A 14,184-nucleotide genomic window follows, 5' to 3' on the forward strand; every position below is an offset into this window, starting at 1 on the left:
CTGGTAGTTGAATAGTATCGATTCGTTAATGATAATCTCAAACAGTCCGCACAAAGTGAGATTATTCTACGATAATTTCTGATGGTACCAGCTTCTCCCCTTTCTTAAAATCTGGGATCATTGACGATTTTTCACTCACAGGGAAATCTTCAATGCAGCAGTGACAGATTATAGATCTTTATAAACAGGTATTTGAGCTCGTTGATTTTACGCCTACGAACTATCGGTATGCTATCCGGGACGGGGAAACGGACGATTAATTTCGCTCATGCACGCTTCAACATTTCTTCCGTGAAGATCAAGACGTCTGTATCAGCTGGGACTATTTCTAAGAACTCCATGCCAGTATCGTTGATGGTCTGATGTTGAAAAACAGATTCGAAATGTTAAGCTAATAACCAGGATTTATCAGCACTGGTCTGATCGGTTACTTATCCCAATACATAAACACATCATCATTAGACCTAATGATGATGTGTTTATGTATTGGGATAAGTAACCGATCGGACCAGTGCTGATAAATACTAGAAAATAATTGGAATGTTCTGTCATGACACCGAAATATTAAAAAGTCTCTCATTGATAGATTAGATACTTATCATTGAAAAATCACTCGAGAGCTATGTCTAATTTCTCTAAACGTAAATAACAATAACACATTTTTTTGGAAATATTACTTTTGCATGCATTTGCAATGTAAAATAGAGTAATAAAGCGCCAATTACCCTATTTCCAACACATGATTTTCAAACCTTCCCCCGCACGACAGCTCCAGCAAACACTCACCAAGTCACTCTCTTTCTTTATTAATTCAAAGGCGACCAGTCGCTCACCCCGCCGACTAGTAACTCATTCTCACTGGCAGCGCCCGCAGTGAGAATGACACAAGCGCGGCACGTAACGAAAAGTCAACCAGCAACCACGTGCTCATCCGTTAATTCGCGTGATTGTTTTTTTTTCTGTTCAAATCAATAGCACGGAGAGAAAAACATATTTTGGTGAATAATTTTACTTACGTCGATGGATTAGTGTCTAAATTTTAACAAATAGGTCGAAAAAGTTGAGGTCATTCGAAGAATTCTACAATTGGTTCTATGCAAACAAACAACACCAGCTACTGTTTCGTATATCTTCAAACTATAAATTTAATCACGCATCACTTTTTTTCTTCTCTTACTGGATCGACTATTGTTTTTTTATTTTGACGTGTGCCTTCAATAATGTTTTCGAGTGTTCCGGTTTGTAAAACCAGAATTTTGTTAAGCCTACCTTTGCAATGCGCTGCTGCTTTATTTCTCTCTATTTAATATAGTCTCTGTCGTGACATTCGACATTCAAATGAAAGAGTTTTTTTTTATTTTTTTTTTTCTTCCGGCTATCCTATTGTTGGCTTCGGTTGCAAATTTTATGGCGGCATGTGCAATTTTGTCTACGCAATGATTTTTGTGATTTTTTTTCAATCGACGCCTTTCGCCGTAGGCTTTCCCAAACTAACAGAAAATATATGCTCTTTAAAGTTCAATTAGATAACATAAACAAAAAGCGGAAAGGTACGGTGGGTGTAGATTTGTATTTATATTGGAGTGATTAGAAACAAATAGGACGATTTTTTAATTTTTGATAAGTATTGTGCGTTTACTCAAGCGAAGCCAAGAAACAGAACAGCAATGCTTTTAAAATGTACGATAAAATAATTTTTTTTCTGCTCAGCATTTTTTTGTTTTGTTTTTCGTATGCTCTTTGATGATATGTAGTTACTAAACTTGCTAATCCACTTCTCTTTCTCGGTATTTATTTATCAGCTATAGATAGGTCAATTGTCCACCAACAGCGAAGCGAATGTGTTGGAACCGGAATTGGAAGCGGAAAAATAGCCCCCAATGAGTTCGAGAAGGAAGCGATTACTTTTCCGACTTGAAAGGCCCAAACGAATAAATTTGTCGTAAAAATGATAACAAATGGCGGAAAATACATAACAATTACAATAAAAAATATCACACATGCAAATTGACTATAGTATGCTAATATTTGGTTTTTTTTATAACAATTTTTACTATGAACTTGTTGTTGACGTTAGCAACTGCATCTGCATCGTCGTAGTTATCAGATTGAAGTTAGACAGGATTCAAAACGCGGTACGACAAACAGTTTATCTGGCAACCGTTTTCCCTGATTCGCATAAAACCGAACGTAAAAGCTGTTGTTTATTTAGTCTAGCGAGAAAATTATAGTTCTAACGATATTTAACACCTATTAAGGTACCGTTTTGTTTGTCTAATGGTTTTTTTTCTGTTATGATCTTGTCACCTCTATCAAATACAATCTGGACTAGAATCGCGATATTTCTGTACTCATCTTTGACTATACACTTGCAATTAATACTAGATAATATCTTAAAACTTGTGTGTATCTTACTTCGTTATCTGTTTGCATCGAATATAAAGTACATACATACTTTCTCTAGGGGTTGCTATTGTTTCGGGATCAAATAAGGTTCTTTCTCTCATTCGTAATAAACCTGGCAGCAGCAGAGAGATTAGTTGTTCGTTTTATATCGGATAGGATCGGATCCTCGCCGAACGGAAGAAACTGTAACTATCGACAGCTCACAGACAGACAGACAGACAGTCTCTAATCTACAACAGGAAGGCATCTATACAAGTCTTGACAATTATCTAACCTAGAAAATAATACTAAATATGTAGTCGCAAGGAATGTCTACAGATAGAGGACAGTTAGGAAGCGAACCTATCTGATATACCCTTGCGGGCTACTTGTGTCAGTGAGCTAGTTTGCGATTATTGACAAATCCCACTGCTGCCAGCCAACTTGACAATACTTTCGTTGGTGAAGGTGGGTAACGAGAAGGGTTCAACGGCTTCTTTTGGAAAATTATGTACCATGCTCTAAATAAGTACCGTAGAAATTGGGTACACTGAAATAGGATCAGGAAGGCCGGAATTAGTTGCACCATTTAACCGTGAAATTGTATTCTGAAGTTAGAAGATTAGTTATAACTTCGCAGGGTAAAAATTGTCAAGGAGATCGGTTAGTGGTCTATTTCTGGGCTGAAGGAAAACTTCTGAGATGGTCGCAAATTAGTGAAGGTCTGATCTCCAATTTCGCTAGCGTACCCGAAACTATTGCCGTCAATGCCAATAAACTTCGTGTCGTTCTCTTGGATGGAAAATAGGCTAACGCGGGCGTAAATGATCCACACTTTGACATAGAATATCGCGTTTACATTCCGGCTAACGTTGTCGAGATAGACGGTGTACTAACCGAAAAGTCACTAAACTAAAGAACGGTGTGGGCATTTTTAAAATTCAAACCCTTTTGATGGTTAAGATACTTCAGGAAAAACAGCTAAACTCTTCATCAGGCTCTGGGGACGCAAAAACGATCACCTCTTAGCACTTATTTCGAGTGCCAAAGGCCATACCTTTGTAACACACATACTCGGATTTATCTAACGATGATGTTTGCAGCTCGGAAGGGGGCAATGATTTTGTACCTGCTCTTGGCGCTAAAAGGAAGAGAAGTGCGTCAGATATTTCGCGTGAGTTAACAATGTAATAATTTTGAGGTGTTGTTGAAGAAGGTAATCGGAAAAAACATGATCTAAAAAGAGAAGGAAATGGAATCCAAAAAAATGCTCCGAAGCGCAAACGTGATCATCGAACAATTAAGCAACCACGTGAACAAGAATGCACAGCTTCAATTCCACACTCTGGCGACGACGAGGACACCGAAGAAGTCATTCAGAAGTACAAAGCCAGACGCAGCCGCTAAAAAAGATTTTCAACATTTGTTTCCGTGGTTTCCTGTAGGGACGTTTCGATAATAAAATACATCGATACTTAGAATCGATACTGGTATCGAATGCAAGTACTGATACTTTCGATATAATCGTAGTCGTAGTATCGATACTTGAAAGTATCGCCATTCGATTCCGCACTTTTACCACAGACTAACAGACATAACACTATGAGTGAATTCCCATAAAAACATCGATCCGACAATTTTCCCAGAACACTAGCTCCACCTTTTATGCACAGTCCCAAACACTCATTTGCTGATGGGTTACCCCTTAGGTTTGGGAACAATTTTTCACTAGTGGTCTATCCCCCATCTGCTTGTTCATAGGTCAGTGGCGCCGTAATTTCAAATGTGGGCACAGTCCCAACTACAAATATATTTAAAATGACCGTTAAAGCGGGCGAAGCATTGTTTTCGACTGTTATGTCTGTTAGTCTGTGCTTTTACAGTAGCTTAATTCCCTGAATTAGGTTATCTGCAAACCGTTGTTTGGAAATTCAGTAGTGGGTTTTGTCAGTTAACGTTTTGCTCTGCTCCTGGGAACAGAAAAACCCATTCGACAAATATATTTTATTGATCTGATTCGTTTGATGTTGGATAAAGTCGACGATTATGTCAGACGTCGAATGTCAGAAAAGATAAACAATAAATAATTTGGCTGATCAGAAAGTCTCATGGACTGTCAAATAATGGGCAATGTTCGGAATCGATGTTTTCATCAAATGCGATTGGTGCTCCAGTTATTGTAGCAACTCAAATGTAACAACCGATTCCGCAATGGTTTAGCCTGAATAGGTTATCACATTCCACTCGGAAATAATTCCAAAATCGTTCATAATTCCGAATCGAATACTTCCAACTACTGGTTCATTCGATTCTTTTCGATATCGTGAAGATTGTATCGATATCAGTAAAGTATCGTGATTGAAGTATCGATACCAAAAAATCGAGCATCGGAAACAGAAGTATCGATTCCGTACTAGTATCGAAAATATCGCAACGTCCCTATTCCTGATTTTTCACATCATTTGTGTTATTACTTCTTAAATAATCTGCAGTATTCACACTCTTCAAATAAAAGTTGAACCGCTTATTTTCTAGGCGTATACGTATATCATAATTCAGAATAGCAAATAACGCTCGGTCAAATATTTGGCCAAATAACCCATTCGACCAATCGACCTTGCGGTAAAACGGCATTCGACCAAATCGCGTTCGATCAAAAGACCTGACACTAACGCTGGTAAATGAAATGCCAAGTTGCTTCGGTTTGGGAGATTGGAATTGCAATGACCTGTGTATTTTCTCCCATCCCTACACTTTTAAAAGCGCCGGCTGTATGGGCTTGGCCGATAACCTTCAGCTTCATCAGGAGTTTCTTTGCTTTGGCTTCAGTCTCACGCAAAACAAATAAATCTATGTTGAGCTGACTCAATTCGGTGGACACGATTGAGCTATTGCGGTGTTCATACTACAAAGCAACACTCAAGTGTTGAGCGAACTAGTGAGAGACTTCAAACAGTAAATGTCCGTGAAATGCTTAGCTATTCTTATTACGAAATACAGTGTCCTGCATACTCTGGATTCCGGCAGAGATCTTTAGATCATCAGCGAACGATAGCCGTAGACCTTTCAGGGCAAAATTGACGTCGTTGAAGTACATTAGAAAGATCAATGGGCCGAGGTGGCTGCCTTGCGGAATTCCGGACGGAGTGAAGAACTTTTCGGAAACACGATCGCCTATCTAACGGAAAGACGGCGGTTACTAGGCTATGATTGAATCCAACTTGATCTTGAAATAGTAAAAACTATCCAATAGAACAACCAAATTCAGCTTGGCAGGCATTACTAAGCCGGCCTTCTCACCAAAACTACCATGTAAAAAAAGATGGTACATAGAAGATTTGTTTTTATCAGCCCCCGATTTTATCGGTTTTTTACCTAATTTTGTCAACCAGGCAGGGTTATAAGGTTATGTCTTGGGATTGAGTAAGAACATTATTACAACTTCGGTTTATTGAAAAGAGATAAACAAATATGTTTTGTTATTGTTCTCATTTTGTCAACCCAAAATTAGTCAAGGGGGCTGATAAAAACGGGTCATCGCTGTACAATCTAAACCACCTACTTCAAAGAAGTCACCGACTACCAAAGTAGTAGCCCCTGATTTTAAAATTGAAGACAAGGACTTTGCCAGTCTTCCAACTCTGAAAAATCACCGCCGAGCTCGACCACAGCAGGAGAACAAGACCGAAACGGAATTAATTTCGTTCAATTGTAGGATGGATCTTCAATGTTGTCGAAATCCCTGCTCAATTCGAAAGTACCTTCTCTGCCTGGCTGCCAACTATTAGTGATTATTAGTTAAGTGGCTAAATGCTACATGACCCCTCCTGTCATAGCTAAACACTCACAACGATGTGCTGTTGGGTTCATGCAAAACTGATTCAAACATCACTTAATTAAGAGTTTAATAACCTCGCCCAAGAAAGTTGAATTGATTTTCAGTCCTCGACAAAGTTGAGAAAATAAAATTATCTTTTTTTTATTTTTACTAGGAGCGTTACCTAGCGGTCAAAACGCAAGGTAGTAGGATTTAATTATCGAAAAATCCCATACAAACTACGACCATACTGATCCGGTTGCTAGAGTTATTTGAGTAGGCTCAAATTTTGAGCAGATTCCTGGTGGGGGACTAGGAATCGATTCAGAGGTGGTCTGATGGGGATCATTTTTTTCTTGTCACTCTAATATTGCATGTACATTCCGGCTAATGTTGTCGAGATAGACGGCGTACTAACTAAGGAGTCATTTACTGTCGCTGTCCTAAAGAATAGTGTAGGCAATAGAGTGGTCCGTTAAACTTCAAGTAGCCCAAAGGTATAACTGAAGATCTCCCTGCGAGCGGTCTAATCTTCGGGGACTTCAACTCACATGGTTTTGTTTTTACGATGATAATATTCCCCTATGATAATGATAATTTATTTCCGCTCTGTGTGAAGACTTCTATCCTGAATACTAAGGAAGGACGATAGCGATAATTTACCGATAGCTTTTTCCATTTTCAATGGATCCCAGTAGATCCGTATGATCTTAAGCCGCTGACAGAGCTACGCCGAGAATCTGAGCTTGGACTGACATTTCTGCTTACTCTGACAGGTTCCAAGTGATTCGCTGCAAGCAGGTATCTTGCATTCTAATGACAATACACGATACCATTCAACCACCGGTGGCGTGATTCTGCAACATTTGCTCAATGCGCCTTTGCGCGCTCGAGGATCGGTTTCTGTCGTTCCGAAAACGGCCGCCAATCGTAGGCTCTTAGTCTGTGTTTGATTTTCTCTCGACAGGATGACACGCCTGCTGAAGTCTTGCTTTTCTCGCTAATGGAAGTCATATCTCTTCCCTCACGTCTCGACATCTCCTTGCTGCTACTGTGAGTTGTCCTTCCTACTTACCTTACCGTTCAGGTTAGAGCATTGTCGTCTCTTGCTGTATGCAGAAGCCGTCTCCACTCCACTCGGTCCATTGCTGCTTGTCGCCAGCTTCGCCGTCTTCGAAGGGTCCGCATATCGTCCTCTACGTGGTCGATCCACCGTGCTCGCTGTGCGCTCCCTCTTCTTGTTCCTGGTAAGGTCGCCCTCAAGAACCATCTTCACCGGGTCGTCGTCCGACATTCTTACGACGTGTCCAGCCCATCGCAATCGTCCTACTTTTGCGGTATGCGTGATGGATGGTTCTTCCAGCAGCTGATGCAACTCATGATTCATTCTGCATGCCACCATAGATGGTACGCAACACCTTTCCTTCGAAAACTCCAAGGGCACGTGGGTCCTCCACGAGTACAGTCCAGGTCTCGTGGACGTAGAGGACCACCGGTCGAATCAGCGTCTTGTAGATAATCAACTTCGTGCGGTGGCGAATTTTGTTCGACCGGAGCGTCCTCCGGAGTCCAAAGCAGGCACGATTTCCCGCCAAGATCCGTTTCTGAATTTCTCTACTTATCGGCCTTATTCTGCGCGGCGTGTGACGTGAGGTGACTAAACTCACCTCACTTTACGTGACTTTTTTTCACCTTATTCTGAGAGTCGACTCGAGTGAGGTGAGATTCCCCATTGCAGTTAAATGGGCGTTTCACGTCACCCGAAGTGACTCTTCAGAATTGGGTGAGAAAAGTCACTTAGAGTGAGGTGAGATTAGTCGTCTCACGTCACACGCCGCGCAGAATAGGGCCGTATATCATTGTCGGCGGTTACCAGTGAGCCCAAATACACGAATTCGTCGACCATCTCGATTTCGTCACCGTCAATCCGAACTCGGGATGGGAGGTTCACATTGTCGTCTCATAGAACCTTTTCCTCTCATGTATTTTGTCTTCGAAACGTTGATGGCAAGTCTAATCCTGCTGGCTTCGGCTTTCAGTCTGATGTACGTTTCCGACATCGCCGCAAAGTTCCGTGCCATTACGTCAATGTCGTCGGCGAAGCCAAGAAGCTGGACGAACTTCCTGAAGATCGTGCCACTCGTGTCTATCCCCTCTCTCCTGATAATGTCCTTCCTACACGGCTTATCGAATCCTCTTGACGCTGGCTATGATGTGCATCGCTCACCATACCATCAGATGAGATGATTGATCCTGATAAGATAACGGTATTTTTAGAGCACAATACGCGTAGCTAGCAGGCGGAAACCTGCTGACATGTCATAAGAAATTTTTTTACATGCCTCATGTCCTTTGCGTCTTAACTCCCTTTCTTCCAGGTGGCTACGAGTGCTCTAGAGTATACAGGTTGACACCGAGAGCGTATTTAACTGTCGCTGGATCGAATTCAGAATCTAGTTTCCGGTTCACATGGTCCGCGTTCTTCGACTGTTCGAAGGTTCTACATCACGCCAAATCTTCTGGTTTGAATGATACTGCTCATGAGAAAAAAATCGTATTTGTACTTTGTCCTCTCCTGATTGTCAGCGATTAATCGTTGATAAACTGAAATTCCTGTCTTGGGATCATCCGGAGTGTAGGATTGGGTACCTTCCATAATCAATACCCGGTTGACTCGTTCTGCATTGTTGACCCGGCCGTCTGTCTTCATACGAACAATGTGAACAGCGACATGAATACCATCGACTTGAAGTGGTTTCCCGTTGTCCGAACGAGAGCGAATACTCCATGAACCTCTTTTTCAAGAAACTGCGTCCGCGCTTTCCATTGGATATGCAACAATATACTTCGTGATCCAATCTCCAATCACTAGCAGTACTATGTTCACCTCTTTTCGATCGGGTGAGAAGATCTGCGAAGCCTATGGAAACAGCTCCCATGTAACTTTGACTGGCTGCAGACTTCCTATTTGGGGAACCGTTTAGCGCTTTCTCATATAGTCGCTAAGATCCTTCCGCATTTTTGGCCAGCGGGAATGGGCCTAGAATATTTGCTAAGTTCTATGGAACCCCAAATGTGCTGCTGTGGGTAAATTGTGCAACGTTCGTCGAATAGTGCCACTCTTTTCCATAGGTGTTTCCTATTACCGTCCTCTAAGACCTGGGGATCGATGGCATCCCTTCTTCACTCGATCTACGAGCGGTTTGTACCCTGAATTCTTGAATTCTGCACTGGAGAGTATTACGGAAGTTTCACATTGATCTCTAAATCTAACGCGTTCAGACGCAACAACATTCGACCCGTGAGCACTGTTGGATTTTTTCTTGGGACTCAGCAGCGTCGTAGAAGACCTCTTCGAACCTTTTCGATTGCGCGGATGATCGCTCCAGTACCCAGTAGCAGATTGGAGGTTCTTCTGCGTCGGTTTCCTACGTCAGTAGGGCTTCAGTCACAACATCGCAAGCAACAACAAAAGGTTTAGTGTCTTCCGGCATCGCGCGCACCGGTGCTGTTACCAGAGCTATCTAGAGCTTGAGAAGCGCCTTCCCTGTCTTTCAACTTCATTGAAACTTATTCTTGGTTTTCATCAGAAAACTTCACGATACTTTCAATCTTCTCATAGTCGACTTCCAGCCATTTTCTTCAGGATATGCCCTAAATATCGGATTTCTCGACAACCGAACTTGATTTTTTCCGAAGATATCGTTCAGCTCTACGTAATCGCCTTGTGACTTCCTCCAGCACAGTTTGATGTGTTCGTCGAATGTTTTGAAGCAGATCACGATGTCATCCAGGTATTCGAATACGTACGGACGGCTTCATATCTGCGAATAGATGAGTTATTAGTGCAAAGTCCAAACGGAATTATTTTGAATTGGAAGTGTCCCCGAGATTGAACCGTGAACGCCGTCAAAGTTATGGATGTCGACTGGAGCGCGGTAACATACTTGAGATCGACTGACGAAATGTACGAGCATATCCTTCGTTCACCATTACAGAGTTTAACTGAAGAGCATCCAGGCAAACCAATTATTTCCCCGTTTTCTTTTCAATAGCCACCAGTGGGTTGTTCCACGGAAAGAATCGAGCATCCTCGATGACATTCAGAGCAAGCATCCTCATCGATGTCGCGGTTTACTTTCTTCGGTCAGGTTTTTCATCGGAACGTCTTCTTTCAGCTCGGTCTCATCTAGCGTCGTTCGAAAGGTAAATAGAGTCACTTTAACGCCGAATGTATTCCAGAGGTTCATACCCAAGTTCACGTAGTTTGGAATTGGTGAAAATCATTGAAGAGGGATGGTTTTGTTTCGGCAATTGAAGACTATCAGAATCCGAACGAAATGGGTGATTCTGTATGGGGTTCCATGCGCCATTATGATACCTTCAGCACAAGTAAATAATTGATTATAAATAATTATCACTGGCACTGACATTGAAAGAAATCGATTCGTTTATTCTTGTCACCCGAGTGAAGTTGATGAATCAGCGTTGGTCCGGTCCGCAACAGAAGTTGTGAAATTCATTTTTTTTGCTTATCGATCGAGTATTTGCGAAGTGTAAAATTTACAGAAGTTAAAAATGGAGTTTTGGCTTACGGAAGTCCTCTATCCTATACATGCTCAATTAAGGTACACACTCTATGCTCAGACAACGTTTCGTATCTATGAAAATCAGATTGCTACGTGGAAACTTCGTGAAGACTGATTTACGGGTCAGAGTTTACCAAATTCAAGACACTCTAAGTTTCCTGGACAACAAACCTCTTCTTCGAAATAATTGTAACTTGATTCAGATGAGAATAATCTGGTAGTTTTAAAAACTAAAAACTTTGGAGTGTATCAAGAGCAGGAAAATACTTTGCGAACATTTTAGTCCATCTTAAGCTAGATGATAACATGCACAAATAAACAACCGGAAAAGACGTCATAAACCCTTTTCGTTACCCTTCAAGTGCCCACTATCGACTAAACTTGTGAGAATTTCTTAAAAAAATACTTTGTTTGAGTTAGTATCTAATATCTGATGTCGAACTATCACTACGTAAGAACGTATCCTCCTACCCGCTTGCCATCGTTCCGAGTACCACGAACCGCCGAAGTTACCCCGCACATAGTCACCTCATCGTTATCCCCTACATAACTATCAATAGTCACTACCAGTTATTTTGCTTTTTTTTCTATACTTACGAACCGGCCGCGACCAGGCAGACCGGCTTCAACGGGTTTTTCTTGTTCTGGCACCTAACGGCATGCAGTTCAATCCAGCTTCCAACTGATGGAAGCCTGCTGCTTCCGGTAGCGGTTCGCATTTTTGGCAATCATAAAATCCTCCGTCGGAAAGTCCATCATCGTGGTACAGTGAAAGCCCATGTTGGAAAAGGCAACGATGTACTCGCACAGGGCGAACCAACTGAAGGCTGTAATTAGAACAGGAAGAAGTTAGTGACCGATCATTCAAAACGGAGCAACGTGACGTGACTACTAACCCAAATCATGACAGAAGAAGCGATGCTTCATGAAAAACAAAATCAACCCAACGGTTGAGGCAATCGACAGTGCGAAGAAGGCCCGTTTGTAGCGCAGAGAGGAATCCTCCTGAACCGTTTGGGGCCCGTTCGGTTGGAGGGCCTTGAGCAGTTTCAGCGTCGCCAGCATGTACGACAGTGACGAGGTCATGAACAGGATGAAGACCTTCTCGTGGAGGGCTGGTGGTTGTGTGAAAAAAATCAACAAATGATTCACTAGTAATAATGATTGAAATACACACGGTAGTTTTCCTTGTTGGAAATGTAGGTGACTCCACAGAGGGCGCTGATTTCCACTAGGTTCAGACAGTAGACTACATTCAGCAGGCGGCTTGCCCTCTTCTTGCGCTAGAATGACAAAAAATATTCGTTCAACCTCTAGAATTGAGATCTTTCTCTAATGAGTAGTTAAGTCGTCTGCCACATACTGAAGAGATAAATTCGAAACGTTAAACCCAACTTATCCCACCACTTACCACCGGATCGTTCAGCTCGTTGATCAGCATGCGATAGTAGTTATTATACACAAAGGCAATGACGAACCTCGGTCCAATGTGCAATGCGATCGAGATACGCCACAGGTACCGTTGTGGACTGACACCCGTGATGGCACTGATGGAGGGTATTACGTTGTAAACCTACAATTAAACAGAATACTACTTGAAACAAACAATTTCAGCCACACGTTCCGATGTTCCTCACCCGACAATGCGTTTCGTGGACTTCGTCCGGTTGGAAGATATAGGCTGATACAAAGCACACAAACAATGTCCCCAGCGGAAGGAACAACGTAAACTTGCAGAGATCCCGAAAACTGATAATCAGGTGTACGAAGAGCTGTTTCGAGAGAAACCCAGAAAATTACATTTATTATAAACAGAGAAAAAAAGATTATGAAGTACCTTTTCCGAAGTACTCTTCCTGCTGTCGTCAGCATCAGATGGAGTCGATTCCGTAACAAACTTCGGCATTCCATCGACATTTTTGTGCGCGTCACTCATGCCGTCGGTTTGCATAATCTCGTTCAAGCTAGCTCAACACACTACAACGATAGACGATGTATAGCAATAGCAATTAGAAAAGAAACCCACTCTCCTACAAGCAGGAAATAGTTAGCAAGTGTGCCGGATGTTGACGAGTTTCCTCTTACGAAACCGTCCTCTGCTCGATCAATAATCAATTAAAGAGCGGACGGTCAAAAGGTGCACCCCAAATCACGCACACGTGCTGTCAAAGCTGTATGTTGCGTGACTGTTCCTGAAATGTCATCCACGTAAACAAACCCCAGCAGTCCCGTCTGAGATTCAATCTTTGTTTATCGTGTCGGAATGAGTTCTTGTTCTACTTTTCGCTTACCTCACCGTACAGCCGCTCACTGAATACCTTCTCACTCACACGCTGAACTGATCCGCGTGCGAAAAGTGCACGAGGAAAATATCCTCCCACTCGCCCACACACACACACACAGGCCACTACCACCGTACACACTTTTGCCTTTATGTATTGAATTGAAAATTCACAATTTGCTAGAGCAAAAAGAAAAATGATTCTTTTTTTCGTCGCTACCAAGTTTTCATTGACACAGTTATGACCGAAAAAGATCTAAAATCCACTTTAAAGGTTAATTTTTCTCCACGCGTAAAAATAAAACCTAACAGTAAACGGAGTTATAGCTGGGAAAGGACACTACCGCAGCGGGGCCAACCCTAGTCTCCTCCGAGCCTTGATTTCCTAGTCATTTTTTTCGGGCTGAAAAACTTCTATCCAACACTAAACGAATTATCGAATGCACAACCGTCTTCACGGGAACCGAATTTTTCACACGTACTCAACGGGAGAAAAAAAAGGTAACAGGAATATGGTGTAACACCCAGCCGACTGCGACCGTACCAAGCAGACACCTAAAAGGTAAAGTGAGCTTTTCCGTGAGTTTTCTCACTTGCCCTTTTCCGTTTTGAATCACTGCGTGAAAAGAAACAAGGGAAAGGTGAGGAAAACGTTATGCTCTCTTGAATGCGATACACTCTCTCTCTCGCCCTGTCTTGGAATAGAAATAAAAGGCGCACAAGTCGGCTGCGGCACGTGTGAGTTTTCGTGCAGTTACATCGACTGTGGTCACTGCGGGGGTTGGTATTCGGAAAGGTTGGATTTTTGAGTGATTTTCGAGGTCGTGACGTATTATCATTAGAAAATTTTACCAGCGATAATTATTGTTTATTAATTTTGTTTTTTATTCCTCGGCTTTTCGGTCTTTCAAATCAGAACGGGTATAGTATACTGCCCGACGTTTCGGCCACTGGTTTTGGCCTTTTTCAAGGGAAATATGAGACCGAAAAACCCGAGGAATAAAAAACAAAATTAATAAACATTATCAGGTCGAATTTATATACGATAATTATTGTTTTTTTTCAGATTCAGTGCTAATCCATCACGTCGGAAATAGTGCGCATTAAAGCAC

General features: G+C 42.0%; 1 protein-coding gene across 6 annotated transcripts; it reads right to left on the reverse strand.

Annotated features, from left to right (window-relative positions):
- Nucleotides 1-1,115: 1,115 nt before the first annotated feature.
- LOC131691226 (post-GPI attachment to proteins factor 2-like) lies at nucleotides 1,116-13,622 on the reverse strand. Of its 6 annotated transcripts, none has more exons than XM_058977472.1 (8): nucleotides 13,417-13,622; nucleotides 13,083-13,252; nucleotides 12,629-12,768; nucleotides 12,429-12,563; nucleotides 12,203-12,364; nucleotides 11,969-12,074; nucleotides 11,688-11,906; nucleotides 1,116-11,618 (listed from the first exon to the last, which is right to left on the reverse strand). In XM_058977472.1, the coding sequence occupies exons 3-8, from the start codon at nucleotides 12,740-12,742 to the stop codon at nucleotides 11,458-11,460; spliced, it is 897 nt and encodes a 298-aa protein (XP_058833455.1). In that variant the 5' UTR covers nucleotides 12,743-12,768; nucleotides 13,083-13,252; nucleotides 13,417-13,622; the 3' UTR covers nucleotides 1,116-11,457. The 6 variants fall into 6 exon arrangements, with proteins under 6 accessions (XP_058833455.1, XP_058833475.1, XP_058833467.1 ...); XM_058977492.1 differs by having other exon boundaries at nucleotides 13,555-13,603; XM_058977484.1 differs by having other exon boundaries at nucleotides 13,522-13,595.
- Between the last annotated feature and the right edge of the window lie 562 nt (nucleotides 13,623-14,184).

Source organism: Topomyia yanbarensis, chromosome 1 (assembly GCF_030247195.1).
Source record: "Topomyia yanbarensis strain Yona2022 chromosome 1, ASM3024719v1, whole genome shotgun sequence".
In the NCBI taxonomy this organism is placed as follows: Eukaryota; Metazoa; Arthropoda; class Insecta; order Diptera; family Culicidae; genus Topomyia; species Topomyia yanbarensis.

Coding starts and splice junctions, on each gene's coding strand:
- LOC131691226 (XM_058977503.1), bottom strand. CDS start 12,742: ATGCAAACCGACGGCATGAGTGACGCGCACAAAAATGTCGATGGAATG. Junction 12,564..12,628: donor GGAAGAGTACTTCGGAAAAG/GTACTTCATAAT, acceptor CTCTCGAAACAG/CTCTTCGTACACCTGATTAT. Junction 12,365..12,428: donor TCCACGAAACGCATTGTCGG/GTGAGGAACATC, acceptor GTTTAATTGTAG/GTTTACAACGTAATACCCTC.